General features: G+C 41.5%; 1 protein-coding gene across 1 annotated transcript in view; it reads right to left on the minus strand.

Moving 5' to 3' along the window:
- Positions 1–18,096, minus strand: part of PHEX (phosphate regulating endopeptidase X-linked) — a 196,724-nt gene that overhangs the window by 125,264 nt on the left and 53,364 nt on the right. Inside the window, exons 8-11 of the mRNA XM_060137789.1 lie at positions 15,055–15,138; positions 13,665–13,810; positions 6,128–6,221; positions 3,841–3,969 (exon numbers count right to left, since the gene is read on the minus strand). Of these exons, the coding sequence (XP_059993772.1) occupies positions 3,841–3,969; positions 6,128–6,221; positions 13,665–13,810; positions 15,055–15,138 (453 nt within the window). The remainder of the gene's footprint in view (positions 1–3,840; positions 3,970–6,127; positions 6,222–13,664; positions 13,811–15,054; positions 15,139–18,096) is intronic.

An 18,096-nucleotide genomic window follows, 5' to 3' on the forward strand; every position in this document is an offset into this window, starting at 1 on the left:
TTGTCCTGAAAACAGTAGAAATCACCCTTTTGTGAGAGAAATGAATGTTTATAAGGGTAAACTCCATTGTAAGGGTGTCTCCCTCTCTGTACCAAGAGGAGGAGCATGACTAAATCTCTAGAAACTCTTAGCAATGGAGACGGCAAGGACTTAAGTCTGCATCACAGCCATGCCCTTATTTACTGCATTTTGTCTGGTGCCCACAACTGGCTTCTCCCAGTGCTCAACATCTTCTTTCGTCTTTAGCTGGACTTGGAATTTAAGGTGGTAGCTTGGGCCATTTCTGGGAGTTACTCAGTTTTCCTGAGTAGAAGAGGTACACATGTTATTAAACTTATTTGGTTTTCTCCTATTAATCTTTTATTACAGGAGGGTCTCAGCCAGGAACCTAGAATAGTAGAGAAAAAAATTCCTTTTCCTCCCCTACATTAGTTAATCATACCTAGATATTGTGCTTCATGCCATTTGTAAAATATAATTCTTCACAAAGAAAATGTACATCAGAAAAAAAAAACCTAGCTAAATTGAAATTTCTATTTTAAAATAGACCCTCTCCTCCAGTGTAGCTGAAACACATGGAGAAGAACACAGCCAAAATGAGGAGACTTTTTAAAATTCATGACCTCCAACTTCACCTAGAGCAGCCATACTACATTTCCTCAGTTTACTCAGTCTCCCACTCCCCTGGACAACCATTTCACTCCTCCTCTCTCCTCCAACCTTCAGCCCCAACCTCTGTCCTAAACTCAAGACTCATACCCTACTACCTCCATGACATCTCCACCTGGAAGTCTGATAACATCTCAAATTCAACATGGCCGAAACTGAACTCCTGATCCTGCCTTCCAAACCTGATCCTCCCCACAGTATTCCTCTTCTCAGTTAATAGCACCTCCGTATTTCCATTTAATCAGACTCAGAGCTCTTACTCTCAGATCCCTCAACAGATCTGTCAGCAAACTGCGCTGGTTCTATCTTTCAGAATGTATTCAGAATGCAACCCCTTCTCACAGCTTCCACAGCTACCACCTGGTCCAAGCCATCATCTCTGGCCTGGTCCCTCTGATAGTCTCCTAATTGGCCTCCCTGCTTCCATTCTTGACCTGATACAATCTCTTCTCAACACAGCAGCCAGGGCGATCCTCTCAACATAAGTCACATCAGGTCTCTGCTAAAAAGCCTGCATTAGCTCCCCACTTGACTCAGAGTAAAAGCCAACATTCTTACAATGTTCTACAAGGATTATAAAATGCCACACCATCCCTGTTATTGCTCTGACCTCAGTGCCTACTTCTCTCACCCTCATTCACCCTGCTCCAGCCACGTGGACCTCCCTGCTCTTCCCTGACCACTCCAGGCACATCCCTGCCTCAGGGATTTTGCACTAACTGTTCCATCTGCTAAGAACACTCTTCCCCCAGATAGATGCCATATCTAATTCTCTCACCTCCTTCAAATCTTTGCCAAATGTCATCTTCACAATGAGGCTTTCCTTGATCATCCTATTTAATCCTACAATCCACCCCCACATATTCATACCTTCCAGCAATCCTGATTTGTCGTCTTTACCCTGATCTCATTCTTCTGTCTTCCAGAGTCTTTATCATCTTCTAATACACTTGTTAATGTATGCACTGTATTGATTTTTTTGTCTACCCTCACCAATAGAATGTCATCTCAATGAGGCCAGGGATCTTTGTTCTCTGTTGTATCCCAAGTGCCTAGAACAGTGTCTAGTATATAACAGATGTTCAACAAATATTTGTTGAGTAAATGAATGAAATTAAACCTCAGCTTTTATTAGTGGATTTATCTGGTTGGGCCATTAACACCGCTACGACAATTACAAATAGCCACAGATCGTGGGTACATGGAAGTTGATTACAATGCTCTTTCTATATATATTTAGAAATTTACAAAATAAAAGGATTTCTTTTTAAGCTTATGAAAAAAATTGACAGTGTTTTCTGTGAAATAAATGTCACATCTCTAGTTTTTAGAAGACAGCATAAGGAAAGGGGGAAAAATCCCTGCATTTTGTTTGCTTCTAAGCCACTTAATAGTTGTTAAATATGAAAGGGTGTGGAGAAAAGGGAACCCTCCTACACTGTTGGTGGGAATGTAAATTAGTGCAGCCACTATGGAGAACAGTATGGAGGTTCCTTAAAAGACTAAAAATAGAACTACCATATGATCCAGCAATCCCACTCCTGGGCATATATCCAGAGAAAACTCTAATTCAAAAAGATACATGCAACCCAATGTTCATAATAGCACTATTTACAACAGTCGAGACATGGAAGCAACCCTAGTGTCCATCAACGGATGAATGAATAAAGAAGATGTGGTGTACACACACACACACACACACACACACACACACACACACATATATACACATGATGGAATACTACTCAGACATAAAAAAGAATGAAATAATGCCATTTGCAGCAACATGGATGGACCTAGAGATTATCATACTAAGTGAACTAAGTCAGACAGAGAAAGACAAATACCATATGATATCACTTATATGTGGAATCCAAAAAAAATTATACAAATCAACTTATTTACAAAACAGAAATAGACTCACAGACATAGAAAACAAACTTATGTTTACCAAAGGGAAAAGGGGAGAGGGATAAATTAGGAGTTTAGGGATAAATTAGGGATAAATTAGAGGGATAAATTAGGAGTGTGTATATATTAGATACACACGAATATATATATAAAATAGATAAACAACAAGGTCCTACTGTATAGCACAGGGAATTATACTCAATATCTCGTAATAACCTATGATGGAAAAGAATCTGAAAAAGAATAGATATATATGTATGCATAACTGAATCACTCTGCTGTATACCCAAAACTAATACACTGTAAATCAACTATACTTCAATAAAAAAATTGTTTTCAACCCAATCAAAAAATGGGCAGAAGACCTAAATCGACATTTCTCCACAGATGGCCGATAGGCACATGAAAAGATGCTCAACATCACTAATTATTACATTATACTATATATATTATATATATAACTATTATACACATAACTGTATCACTTTGCTGTACACCAGAAACTAACACAACATTGTAAATCAACTATACTTCAATTTTCTTTTTTTTTTTTTGCGGTACACGGGCCTCTCACTGTTGTGGCCTCTCCCGTTGCGGAGCACAGGCTCCGGATGCGCAGGCTCAGCGGCCATGGCTCACGGGCCCAGCCGCTCCGCGGCACGTGGGACCTTCCCGGACCGGGGCACGAACCCGCGTCCCCTGCATCGGCAGGCGGACTCTCAACCACTGCGCCACCAGGGAAGCCCAACTATACTTCAATTTTTAAAAAAGTTGCTTATTTTGAAGAACAAAAAATAAATAAATAAAATTGGCAAAAAAAGAAGTTGTTAAATATATTACAAATCACTTCATCACTGGGTCTCCAGCTTCCTCATCTGTAAAACAAAGAAATCTGACTAGAAATCTCTACCTTTTGTAATTACAATAGTTCAAACATCCAATCCTAAAATTATTTAGGTCCTCTTTTTTCCTAAGCATTGACCTAACACATTTAATCTCTACAGGAGAAATTCTGACTCTTAAAGGCATGATTTCATGCTGTTTTCTCATTTCTAAATTTTCTTAATTTTCATGATAACATTCAACATTTGAGTTTGAGTTTTCAATTAATATGGTACTGCAGGAATTCCTCTTTGAAGCAAACCTGTTCTCTAGATTCGTCACTGGAAGAGCTAGAAGGCAGATATTGGCCTGCTGACCATATCCATGTCAGATCTGGTTAACCGCCCTTGTTTTTATCAGCTGGGGAGCAGCGCTTACCACCTCCTTCTTGTCTTCCTGGAAGTGTACATCCACAAACATTTTTCCAACAACATAAGGGAGCGTACTTTCAATAAAGTTGACACACTTATCCCACTGAGGCAACAAAGTTGTGGTACCCTGGATTACCTGTGGGAGATAATTGATCCAGATTGAGCTTCACTTGGATAAAACCAACGACTGAAAAAAAGTTCAAACAACCTGAAGGAAACTGTCTACAAAACACTGCAGGCCCCAACACAAATACATGTGTCAGATAGTACACCAAAGGTAAAATCGGATGAAGAAAAATATTCTGCTTGTCCCATTATATTTAAAACTAAGTGAAAATATTTTAAGAGTGGATAATAATGTATTCCTCCTTTCCTTCCAATTCTCCCCATTAAACAAAGGATTTGGACAATAGCATAGCTTTTCTGCAGTTAACAGGGATGAGAGGGGATGCTGTCCAAGTGTCCAGATGGTAGTTAACATCTACTGAGAACTAAAGTTCTACCAAGAAAGGTCTAACATCAGTAGGTGATCAAAGCTCCTGCCCAGTGAGGGTTTCCTTGCTCTGGGAAGTACATTCACAAGACAGACCAGGAAAATATGCCCACCATGAACAACCCAGGAAGCATATTTACATTGTGCCATAACAGAACACACTGGTGACCAAGTAAAAAATAGATGTAAATGTTTTTCTCATCTGTCCCAATTAAACCATTTCAAGAAAACACTTACAAACAAGTAAGGAAGCTCCAAAGCAGGACTTGGAGGGCTCAAAGGTTTACTCTTGGGGGATGAAAGCAAAGAAATAAATATCGTTTAAATTGCCCTTGCAGGTTGGGAGTCTGGAGCACTCAAAATGCAAAGTGAAGGCAGACAGCAAGGGACGGAGGCTCTGAGAATGGTGGCTGGAGGCATCCCTTGAACGATGTTAGATCCAGGTTGTTGGTTCAGAGCAAATGGGATTAACAATGAAGTTCATCTATTCTTCCTCTACTTTCTGATAACACAACCACTCTCAGAGGTAAGGAATGAATGAATCTATTTTTAAAACTTCTAGAGAAAGAGATCCTACAATCTTCTTTGGCAATTCAGTATTACATTTAGCACTTTATGCTCAAGAAACATCCCTTCATACCTAACCTCAAATTTTCACAAACTACTTCTTACACCTCTCTATTCTCTTCACAGTGGGGGTAGAAAGCAGCTGGGTACCATCTTTTATGTGATCCATGGGAGTTAAAAATACACAGAGATACATATATATAATCTACCTTTTTTGTAACTTAACCCTTTGATATGACCTCAACATATATAGTTGTTTTATGATGTTCTCTATAAAGCTCAATACTCTAGTGACTTTAAGGGCCAAAATGTATCCAAAATAATTGTGCTACTACTCAAGAGTAATGACTCACTAAGAACTCTACTTATCACTTTCTCTAGTAACTAAAATGTCTGTTAAATGAAATTATAGCTTACAAAATTAGCCATTACTTAACTCCAAATTGAGATAAAATTAACTTAAAACATTTTTGAAGTCACAAAATTCTTAAAATGTTAAAACAAAAAAAAGCCACAAAATCCTTAAGCCCTGTATTAGTAAGAGAATTACTCAGACAAAAGCCTCTGAAACAAAGAGTAACACCTATGTAAGTTAAGAGGAGAACAAGAGTGGGAGAGGAGCAAAGATCACAGAGCTGGGTGAGGAGGGGGAGAAGAAAAGTGTTTCAGGCAGTTGAGCCACTTCTCAGAGGAGACTAAACTTAGGCCTCTTTGGCCTAGTAGAATTCGGGTAAATTAAAAGACTGAAGATCAAGGTAGAGTTAAAGACAAAACTCTACCCCTAAATTAAAGATGAAACTTTACCATCTAATACTTATATCATGCATATTTTGAATATTCAGAATACTGAAAATGAAAGACAGTTACAAATATATCACTAAGAAATATTAAAATTATAATTACAATGACCCACTTAAAAACACTGGGGGAAAGGGGAATAAACTGATAAGAAGGGGAGAACGAAAACAACATGATGGTCCCAAGTATTGCCCTCAATATATAGCCTCATCAAAGAAGAGCTTGAGTGTACCTTACTGTATGTAAGGTTTACCTCAATAAAAAGAAATAAAGCCAAAAAAAATAGAGTTTGAGATGCAAAACTCCCTCTGTTTAAACAATTGAATTGTTTCATCCAATCCCTGAAGATGATTTTTATTGGATTGGTTAATATACAGACTGTTCCAGCAAGTGAAGTTATCCAGTGATGTAACATTGCAATCTTCTTAAAACGTACCCGTGAGAATTCCAGCCACCTATACTGAAAGCGCCTGCTTAGGTTTGGAATTCTGGAATAAACCATCCTCCACACCAAATAGTTGGCAACAGTCCTGTTAACAGAAAGAGAAGCACATTTGTTGTGTTGAATTTGATATGTGATGCTCTGCAGAACACCCTGGGAAAATCTGTTGGCAAAGCTCCATGGAGGGACCTCTTGCTCATACAAAACTGCAGAACTTTCACTTGAGAAATGACATAAGATGATACAGTGTCAATAAGCTCAACCAAAATTGGCTTGCTTTTCACCACCTAATACAGATAGATGATATGAAAATTCCAGCCCCAGGCCTCAGCGTGAACATTTTGCTTTCCCACTCTGGACATGGAGTCTACTGTTACCCAGCCTTTCATGTCTAGAAATTGTCAAGAACTTCCAATTATTAAGTGACTTGATAAAATGAAGATGAATTCTTACCTTTTGGAAACAAAATGCAATATATTGGCTAATACCAATTATCTAGATATGCACCCTGGTTGCAAACCTACTAGATGTGGGAGTTTGGGCAACTCACTTAAGCTTGCTGATTTTATCTTTGCCATACAATGAGAATGATCCCTACCTTACAGGGCTACTGTGAAGTTAAAATAAGTAACAAAATGTTTGACAGAGTAAATTCTAGTTTCCATTGCTGTTCACTTCCAAACATATGAACAACCCCATACACTCATGTAATGTCCATAATACATATTTTTTAAAATCCGTTACATTTTCTTAAGTGTTGCTGTTTTTCTATAAGCAAAACATGCCCTGACCTTAGAAGGATGTGTGATCTGAGTTAATTTCTAACTCAATAGTGATGATGAATTTTTAATGACCCATCCCCTCCCAGCTGTGCCATTACCATGGTGACCAATAACACACATTCCTGAGATGGCTCTCGGTCAGCCAGCCATGTGAGAGCAGTGTGACATGATGAAGGCAACTGGCCCGTCAAGAACAACCCACACTCTCATTTGCATGGCATCCTAACCCAGTGGACATGCACTCTTAGCAATTAAATTTATTTCAGCATACACACCCAAATATATGTATAGTCATTTTAATTTATATAGAGATATACTAATGGACTAACATATCAGGAATGTTTTTCACAAATATAGAAATAGACATTTTGAAAGATAAAATGAAATAAAGATATTTTCCAAAGTCCTTAGTTAATCCGTCAAACACTTTTAGTTAATTCTTCAAGACACATTATCCATACAGGATTAGGTTAATACAATGACAGTCAATGTAAATCAACATCTCATATGGTTGTCTTGACTATTTCAAAATATTTTGACCATATCCTTCCCAGATCTGGTTAGCACAGCATTGTTTTTTACCTTGTCAGCTGGCCAACCAAGATGGCGTAACTAGAGTGGGAGAAGGGCCACTTCTGCCATTTTTTTCCCATTCGCTTTGTGCTTATACTATTAGTAATAGCTTCAATTCCTGTTTCTCTACAAGAATTTTTTAAATCACTTGTCCATTTTGTGAGGATTAAACCAATAATAAAATTCATAAATCTACAGGTATATGTAAATGACCTGAGATTATTTTTAATATATGGAATAAAGACTAACCAGTGAAGGTAACACTGTCTTGCCTCATATGTGCCATGCAGATCAAATGAAGGGTCCATGGCCATCTATATAGCAAAACTCAATATAGCCTAGTTATTTTTTCAATGGAAAGAATAAAGATATATAGAAGTTCTAAAATTTTCTTCTCAGACCCAGTGGATCTTGTTGCGGTGTGCACACTTCCCCTCGGAGACCACCACTCTCATTAGCAAAATCTAGCCCTTGTCCATGCTCTTTTGAGGCACTATAATAAACATGTAGTTTTAGGTCATTCCTTTGGACGTTTTGAGTTCATATCCCTAATCCTGAGCAAGACAAGAAGTGCTCACTGAGCACCTACTGTTGTCCAAGTATCGTCCCAGATGCCATGAGGAATGTAAAGAAATAGGAACTAATCACCTACATTCAAGAGAACTTAAGAGTGTAGGTGGGGGACAGGGAACTTCAGATTTCAGCTTGTTCACGAAAAATGGGTTTTTTAATTGAATGGGATACACGGTAAGTACATAAGGAACCCTTCTTTCATTCACTCATTCAGCACATCCTGAGCACTCGATATGTACTAATAGTTCTAGGTGCTGGGGAGATGGACAGCTGAGAAGGCTGTACCCCTGATCTCCTGGGTCTTTTAGCCAAGCAGGGAACCAGGCAAGCACAGAAATAATGATCTGTCAGACCCCAGCACCCAAAAGTGCATGCCAGACACTGGGCTGGGGAGAGTGCACACCTCAACCTGAGGGATGCGAGTAGGCCTCGGGAGAGGGACAGGGCTTGGGCTATGAAGGCTTCAGGGTGTGAAGCAGGAACATGAACTCTGGACAGGCTGAATAATGCAGGAATAGCTTCTGTGTTGGAGGGGATGCTGAGCAGGGCCATCACTCACAGAGCTATAGGCAGAAAGGCCAGCTACAGCAGGGAACACACAGGCTGCAATTAGGGTCCGAAATCTAGATTGTTAAAGGGGCAGAGCCCAACCCTAACACAAGGTCTGTATGTTCTTCAACCTTAAAATACTGCTTTTGTGGTATGAGAGCTGTGCTGGCTCCATAGGTAGAGATTCAAAGGAGGTCCATGGCCAGCAGATATGCTTACGTGAATTCAAAAGCTATTCCCTCAAGGGGTCTGTGATGAGCCAGATCAATTGGGGAAGTTGTTAGGATGTGGCCTAATGCTGGCGGTAAAAGAGGCAGCATGATGCAAGTATGTTGGGGTTTTAGATTTTTCGGCGTTTCCTGCTCCCTCAAAATCACACCGCTTAAGGCATCCCATATTATCTATAACTCCCACAGCATTGCTATAGGAGAGATGTTATTGTACGCATTTTACATAAAAGGAAACTTGACGCCTAGAACCATTAAGTAATGCCTCATGATCCCATAATCAGTCGGTCTCCAACTCAGTAGAATCACCTGGGGAGTTTTAAAAGTCCAGATGCCCAGGCCACACCAGACCAATTATAAATCAGTATCTCTAGGGTGAGACCCACCATAACTATTGTTTTTAAATCCCCCCCAGCTAAGTCCAATGTGCAACCAAGTTGGAGAATGGGTGTAATAAGCAGTGGAGGCTAGACCAGACCAAGGTGTATCTGACTCTTAAAGCCTCTGCGCTTTTCCCCATGCCACACAGTGAGGGATTAACACCTCTAGTTCCACAAAGATTTCCTGGCCAGTCACAGAGACCCCAAAACACTCCAACAACCACACTTCAAAGAAATCTGTGGGTATGAAGAAAGAACAGTGTGTGAGGCCTTCATAGGCAAGGCATGACCGAGACAATAGCACACAAAGACCTCTGAGAGCTAGAAGTCGGAGTTGGGGAAGCTCGCACAGTGAGGCAATGGCGCTGATGAGCTGCTCCAGCGTGCTATAAACACACTGACAGAATGCTGGGGAGCACAGCCTTGGAGTGCTAATATTACCACGCCAGGAACAGATTTGACCATAATGACTGAATTACTGACACTTAATGCTCAGATGCATCAAAAAACAAAACAAAAATAAGACTCAGCAACAGTCCTTGAAAAATAACACATAATACCTTTTTTTTCAAAAAGCATTTTTAGCAGTATGGTAATTTCCCCAAATGGCAATAAATAAAGTAGAGGAAAGCAAAGCATCTCAGGAGAGAATCCACCACTAAGAGAGCAGCATGAAATCATTTCCCAAAGCCTCTGACTAGGAAGATTTTTTTTTTAACATTTTCCTGCCCCTTGTTTGCAATTAGTGACAGCTTACATTTGTATTGCATTTAAGAGATCATAAAGACCTTTTTTGATCCTCATGACGATGCTATGGGGTGGTTATTATTATTGTTCCAATTTTCAGATAAATAAAACAAAGGTCAGAGGTCAAAGGACTTCTAAGTATGGGTCAATTCCAGGACTAACATTTGGGTCTTCAGATTCCACAGCTTGCATTTGCTCCTGAGTCAAACCACCTGAGGTAAGCCAAACAGGTACCTCTTGAAGGTTCTCAAAGCCAAAGAGACCTTCCTAAATCCTAGAGGCAGCCCAGAGGTATGCAGCTTCACCATCACCTGAGAACTTGTTAGAAAATTCCTGGACCTCCCCCAAGATCTACTGAATCAGAAACTGTTGCCTCTTTTTTTTTTTTTGGGGGGATGCACTGCACAGCATGTGGGATCTTAGTTCCCCGACCAGGGATCGAACCCATGCCCGCTGCAGTGGACGTGTGGAGTTTAACCACTGGACCGCCAGGGAAGTCCAGAAACTGTTGCCTCGAAGGCAACATCCAAGTTAATGCTAGTCCCATCACCCAACATGCTCAACATCCCCCTTTTCTACTCTTCCCTACCTGGAAAATTCCTCCTTATCCTTTGGGGTTCTGCTCCTATGTCACCTCCTGCACAGTGGGCATTGGGCCATCTGGTTAACTTTTAGAAATTTTTAGGAAGTATCTTCTATGTGAGAAGTACCATGCTAGGCCTTGAAGTTACAAAAGCAATTACAGGAGTGCCCACCATCAGATGCTCACTGAGTCATGGAGGTGAGGGAGAGGAGCAAACCAGAAAATTAGGTAAGTTCTTTGATATTTTGCTCCTACGCACGAAGCTAGACTATATTTCCCAGCTTCTCTTGCAGTTAAATGGGTCATGTGGCTGAGTTCTGGTCAATGGACTATGGCTTGAAGTGACGCATTCCACTTCTAGGCCTTCCCACAAAACCGCTTGTGCAATCCTCCACTCTCTTTCCCCATCCACTGGCTGAATGGAGAGGATTCCAAAAAGCCAGAGGAAGGCAGAACCACAAGATGGAAGGAGCCTGGGTTCCCAAGTCCCTACTTGGAGGAAAGCTGCCTTACAGGGACACCCATGTTGGACATTCCAGGAGCACAGAGCACATTTTCATTGTACAAGCCAGTAAGAGTTTAGAGGTGCTTATTACAGTGATTGGTATGTCCTGACTAATATAGTAACTAGGGAACCCAAGGGCACGTTTCCTTGACCACTCTTGTGCCACAACACAAGTGAGGATCAAAGATGATTAGCAGTCCAGAAACCTTACTGTGCCATGCAAATAAAGTGTTATCAAAATTCTCAAGAAGGGCTTCCCTGGTGGCGCAGTGGTTGAGAGTCCACCTGCCGATGCAGGGGACACGGGTTCGTGCCCCGGTCCGGGAAGATCCCACATGCCGCGGAGCAGCTGGGCCCGTGAGCCATGGCCGCTGAGCCTGCGCGTCCAGAGCCTGTGCTCCGCAACGGGAGAGGCCACAACAGTGAGAGGCCCGCGTACCACAAAAAAAAAAAAAAAAAAAAAAAAAAAAAAAAAATTCTCAAGAAGCATATAGTGTTTTGAAATCTCATAAACAAACACAGAATACAAGTTGTTTTTGAGGAACTGGTTGCTGAAGAGTAAACTATGTGACAGAGATTTGTTTTTTGTCTATTTAAAACTGAAGTTTCATAATATCTGCAGGTCATTTATGTTATGTACATAATGTCTGCAGTTCATTTTTCTATCTATATTTTCTTACACTATAGTTCACTATGTTTACATCTGTCTAAGTTATCATTTTGTCAAGAACCAGATTAATGTCTTCCTCCAATCATGGTCTTTCTTGGGCCCTTTGTCATGACAGGTCCTGCAATTCTAAAGTGTAATCACCACCAAAGAGATTATCTAATACAGTAAACCAAGGCCCAATCTATCCCCTGGTTGTAAATTATGCTTTTGTGGAAGTAAAATTAATACAATTTCCAAAAGTACCTACTAATTTACAACTGAAGATAACAGACACTAGAAGAAACCAACTCACTAGGTGCTGAAGGATGCACATACAGCATGGCAAACTCCATCTTTCAACAGAAATTACCTCCACCATTGAAAATGTGCTGAGTAACTCAATGGCATAGGAGTACAAAATCATTTGGGTCATATCTTATAGTATTACGGAGCTAGGAAGTACATATGAAAAAGTTTTCTAAAGCAGTGAGTCTCCCAAAAAACTAATCGTAAGATTCCTGGGATGCTTGTTAAAATACAGACTTCTGGGCCTCACCCCAGATCTACTGCATCAGCCTCTAAGGAGGAGGGCCCTTGGAATCTGTATTTTTACCAAGGGCCCAAGGTGATGCTGCTGGCATTACTGGTCCACAGACCACACTTGGAATAGCAAGGCTCTACCTCACAAAGAATCTGAAGTGAATTTATTATTTCTACTCTCCCTTTTCTGCATGTTTACTTTTTTGTATGCCTTCTTCAATGAACACATATTGTTTTTATCATAAGGAAACAGCATCTTAAAATGAACAGCTCTTCAAAAGTGTCTAAGTGTTTTCGTAGGTGGGGATGGATGCTAAATTTTATTCCTAGGACTTTTGCAGGTGCCTTTTTTCCAACACAACTCCTGGTAACATAGCCTTGTCTAAGTCCAAATAAGAAAGTATGATTTTTAATTATGGCCCGGCAATTAGCCTATTAAGCTGTCTTTGTCAACTATTTGACCTTCTTGCGCTTCATTTTCTGTAGTCAAATGTGAATGGCTTCATGAGGATGTAAAATTCTCTTTCCTGATCTAAAATATGACACAAGTGAACCCATCTATGAAACAGACTCACGACTGGTGGTTGCCAAGGGGAAGGAGGTTGGGGGAGGGCTGGAGGGGGAGGTTGGGGTCAGCAGATGTGAGCTTTTATATATGGAATGCATAAACAACAAGGGCCTACCGTACAGCACAGAGAACTATATTCAATATCCTGTGATAAACCATAATGGGAAAGAATATTAAAAATGTGTATATATATATATGTATAACTGAACCACTTTGCTGTACAGTAGTAATTAACACAACATTGTAAATCAACTATACTTCAATAAAAAAAATTCTCTTTCCTGGACATTTTTAGCATTTCCTTGTTTTGTAGTGCTAAAGGAACAAAGCAACAAATTCTAAAACATTCTTTAAGAAAAACCTGACAGTTCCTGAAGTTGTTTCATCAGTCCAATTTTTCTACAGTTCTCAGAGTGATCTTACGCCTTTTCAATACTGGTACTTTGGTTTATTGCCACAGAGTGACTTATTGACTTAAAAGAAACCAGAAAAAAACAGCAAAAGACCGAGAATGAACTGGGGAAAAACAAAGATGTTCATATAGAAAGCTCAGAAAATAACATCATTATATGACTAGTTCCCAAAACTAATAAACAATTTAGGCTTTCAGAGAGAAAATATGAAGAAAGACCAGAAATAAGGGGCAAAAACACTGCGTATTTGTTGTCATCATAGCAAATAAATTACACCAGATGATGGTTTCGGCCATTTGTCACAAAGGGCACCATGACTTTCCCTAAGACTCTTTTGATGTAACTTTCTTTAAAAACAGTTTTCAAAGGACATGAGAGGGAAGACCTTATAATTTAAAAGGAAAAATAAAAGTCACAGTAAAATGCACAAAAAAGCTCTTACTTCTTCCTCTCAGAGCCTAATATCCTAAACAAATCCTTAAAGTACTGAGGGACACGGACCACCACATTCTCTGAGGGGCCGATGTCTTTCAGTTCGGGGTAGAGTCTGACATCAATGACCTTCTTGATGAAGCCCAGCCAGTCAAACTGAGGAGAGAGAGAAAAACAACATAGTGAGAGAACCCCTGGGGGGCAAGAATCAAGGAGAAAGGCAAATAGAGTCAGTTGAATGTAATCCATTGCTTGTGACTTCAGACCAAATAATTAAACATTCAACTGCTCAAATCTAGAAAATAAATTCCTGATCACTGCCACCCAGACCAGACCTACTGCCTGGATGGTAAATGGAATGTGTGCTCTGTACCGTCTGCATATGCACCACACGTGCGCGCACACACGCCCCCAGTAATGCGCACACTCGCTCCCCTGGCCTCTCCAGCACTCTCCCTGCCTCCTCCACTCTCCCCCTCCCTCTCTTCCTTCCGCTCCCTTCTCTCCTAGGCTCTCCCTCCTTCCTTCTTGCACTCTCCCTCCCTCCTGCGCTAGCCCTCACCTCCCTTCTCCCTGCACTCTCCCCCACTCCCTACTCATTCACTCTCCTGTCCACACAGAGAGAGATGCCCCATTACATTTCTGCTCTTCCCTCTGGCATAGCCTTTTTTACACAGAGGGAAACAAGCAGCAACAAAAAGTAACATGTGTCCCCTCTTCACAGCATCACTATCTTGGCGTTCTTACCTGGCTACCCCAAAAGTCACCCCCAGTCTTCCCTTCTTTTCCTCCCTTGCCTGCCTCCACTATTGAAAAGGAAAACCAGTCACTCACTTGCCCAGCCTAGCCTGTAGGTGGGGATGGCCATGTGCCCCAATCCTACTTGATAAGAAATAAAGGGAAGACACCTGGAAAGGCTTTGGTTTTTCCTGGTAGAAGAGTTACACATGGCCCATACTGGTGCTTCCACCTTCTTCCTGCTCTGAAGGCAGATGTGACATATGCAGCTGTGGCAGCCACCTTACAACCTTGAGTCATCAAACATGAAGTCAAAAAGCCAACACACTAAGAAGAGTGGAGCGGAAAGAAAGAACTTGGATCTTTGATAACATTGTGCAACAGCTAAACCAACACCAACAGCCGCCTATGTCTAGACTTCTGTCATGTAAGAAAACGGGCTTGAAGTTTTTAAGCCACTCTTGGAAAAGTTTTCTATTCCCTATGGCAGAAAGCATCCTGATGCACAGACAAGGGATATTTTATGTGATGACTGACAAAGATGATGATGAGCAAGAAGACCAATGGCAGGTTTCACGAGGCAAAATTTTACACACAGGTGAAACAGAATCGCTTGTCAAATGACCAGTTAAGATACAATTTCCTGGATCATTTTCACCAACCTGGGGAATCATAGCACTCAGTTGGGAAATGTTCATTTTGTTGTACATGGCCTCACTGGTTCGGTTTTCATGTGGAATCATTATCTGTTGGAAAGAGACTTTGGTTATTTTTTTCAAATGAACCATTTCTTACTGCATGACTACTTTCTACATGTGCCAAAACATCTGCATAGTATCATAAACTTTTTCAAGATTTTGGTGTGGTGCCAAACCTGGGAGAGAAGAAAAAAAGATATCACTTCAGGCAAGATTAAGAAAATAAAAAGAAACTTTGCTGTCCTGCTCAGTGTGAAACACTGTCCTCGGTACAAAAATAACTACTCGAATCCCTCCCATCCCTATAACGCGGATGGACAAAACCTGTTACTGGCTCGGGCTTGACAGCCAAACTAAGGTTGAGCAATTGAGACAAACATCCCACCTTCACCTGTGGTGTCCAGGTAATGACCTCCATAGTTCATGGACTACAGGCCACCCCTTCATCCCTAGGGGAACATTCTCACTGAAGAGCACTAGACTATCTGGACACCACTGCCACCTGTGACCATTCTGTCAACAGCTCATTCCCTCACTTCCCCTCTTCCCTCTGGTTTCTCTGGCCTTGAGATTCCCCTGGCCCCAGTGCTAGGGGTAGGGGTTCAGTTATCACCCAGACATATTGCCAAGTCTGCATCTACAGCCCTGACTCTTCACACTCCTTCATTCCCAATACTTATGTTCTTGGCCATTTTGGCAACACCAAATCTAAGCTTCTAGCTTCTGCCATGTTTAGTCTGAGAAGAGCAACAACAATCATCTTCCTCAAGGGCCATCTTAATCACTCCCGTGGACAGGCAGTAGCTCCCCATGCCCCTGAGCACATCATGATTTTGCCTTAAGACCATCCATCATCTGATTCCCTTGCATTAAACTTGCCACCTTCCAACTCACACAGGACTCTCCTACCCTTGCACCCGTATCCATCAACACCACCCTCATGGTCTGAACCGTAATTCAACACTTTGCCTATGATTCGTTTTCTTTTTCAAGTCTTTCCAATTAAACTCCACTTGGGGGCTTCCCTAGTGGCGCACTGGTTAAGAATGCCAATGCAGGGGACACGGGTTCGAGCCCTGGTCCGGGAAGATCCCACATGCCACGGAGCAACTAAGCCTGTGTGCCACAACTACTGAGCCAGCGCTCTAGAGCCCATGAGCCACAACTACTGAGCCTGCACTCTAGAGCCCGTGAGCCACAACTACTGAGCCCACGAGCCACAACTACTGAAGCCCACATGTTGCATCCTCTGCAACAAGAGAAGCCACTGCAATGAGAAGCCCACGCACAACAAAGAGTAGTCCCCGCTCGCCTCAACTAGAGAAAGCCTGCGTGCAGCAATGAAGACCCAACACCGCCAAAAATAAATAAATAAATAAATTTTTTTTTTTAAAAAAGCAAAAAAAACTCCACTTGGCTCTAATCCCAAGGGCCACGCCATCAACAAGACCTCCCCTTATGCACACATCCCTAGCTGGGAATGGCTGAATGCACACTTCCATGGCTGTGTTTACAAGAACTTTTTTTTTTGGCGGGGGGGCTTGACTACGTTGTCCTGTCTCCCCAGCTTTAGAAGTTTCCCTAGGATGACATGCCCCACTAATTTTTGAAGGTCCCTAGTGACCTGAGATGTAAGAGACATATATAAGCATTGCCGGCTGGCCAAAAACCCACACACCATGGATTTGTCAAGACAAAATCACAGAAGGCTGAGTGGCAGACATCTACCCCTCTTTTCTAAATGCTTCGGTGTCCTCAGCTTCTCTCTCCTCACACTCCACAGGAGAGACTTCCTATAACTCACAAGCACTCTCCTGGCTCTATTGATTAATAAATCATTGCCTCAGAGAATGTTCACACTCCTCCTCCCTCTACTCAGTCTTGCAGGTCCAGGCTGCAGCCCTTTGACTTCAGAGCTGTTTTCAGCTCTCTGCCAGCTACTCTCCCACCCCATGGATTTGTCACTTCATTTAACCTCTTGATAATTCCCAGTCTTGCCTCAGCCCAGCTGTTTTTAGTTCCCTTTTTGGTCCAGATCGCTGGCTCAAGGCAAGGCCTTTCCCGCTGTATCACAGCTTCGGTCCAAATTAGATTGCTGGGTCTCCTATTTGCCTGGGAAGGGAATCCAGATGGCCTCTAGACTGGTTCAGAGGCACAGTCTTTGACTCCAGAACATCTGCAGCAGTCTTTGCGCTCTTCAAAGGTGACATGCAGGGATGAACTTTTTGCTCTGCAACTGAGGGTCTACAGAAAGATACACAAGTACACCACGGCAGCCAAGAGGCCAATTCCTCCTGACCCTATCAGCCTACTCCTCCCTTCAACACCCCACCGCACCTCGCCAAACACAAAACCAAGCAACACTTGGACTCCCATGCACTTCAGGATTTTTACCAACTTCTGTTATAGAAGACTACCAACCTATATGCAACCACTTCTTGACAAAAGTATCATTTTTTTCACTACAGTGTATCTCCACAAGCAAATTTCACCATATTTGTTCCCTGGGAATGTATAGAGATTTTATTCTTTGTTCTTCTAGAAAAGTTATTCTTTGAACAAAGCTAACCATTTAGGATTTCTGATTATTCTCCCTCAAGTTTGTTCTTGTACCTTTTTGCCTCCACCATGAGCCTGAAAAAATTTAAAAGGTGACTTACACAGAACACAGCATATGACACAATGACATTCATTAGAGTGGGGCAAGAAAAGAATGAAAACCAGGGGTAGGTACAAAGTAGCACTAGAAAGGAAGCTAATAAATGCTTACCAGCCTGCCCTATACACTTTCTACATCAAATTATGTGTCCAGTATGGGTGGATAGACTTCCCAAAGCCCCTATCTTAAATCAGATTGACTTCTGAGTAGGAATGGTGTAAAGAGTAGACTAGACTAAAAATAACGTTCCACTCAAGCCAAATCAATAACGATATATCAAATATATATTCTTCAGTTGAGGCCAAACAGGAGTTCCTCTAGGAAAACATAGAGCCTCTCCCTGCTGC

The sequence above is a fragment of the Lagenorhynchus albirostris genome, chromosome X (assembly GCF_949774975.1).
Source record: "Lagenorhynchus albirostris chromosome X, mLagAlb1.1, whole genome shotgun sequence".
Classification (NCBI taxonomy): Eukaryota; Metazoa; Chordata; class Mammalia; order Artiodactyla; family Delphinidae; genus Lagenorhynchus; species Lagenorhynchus albirostris.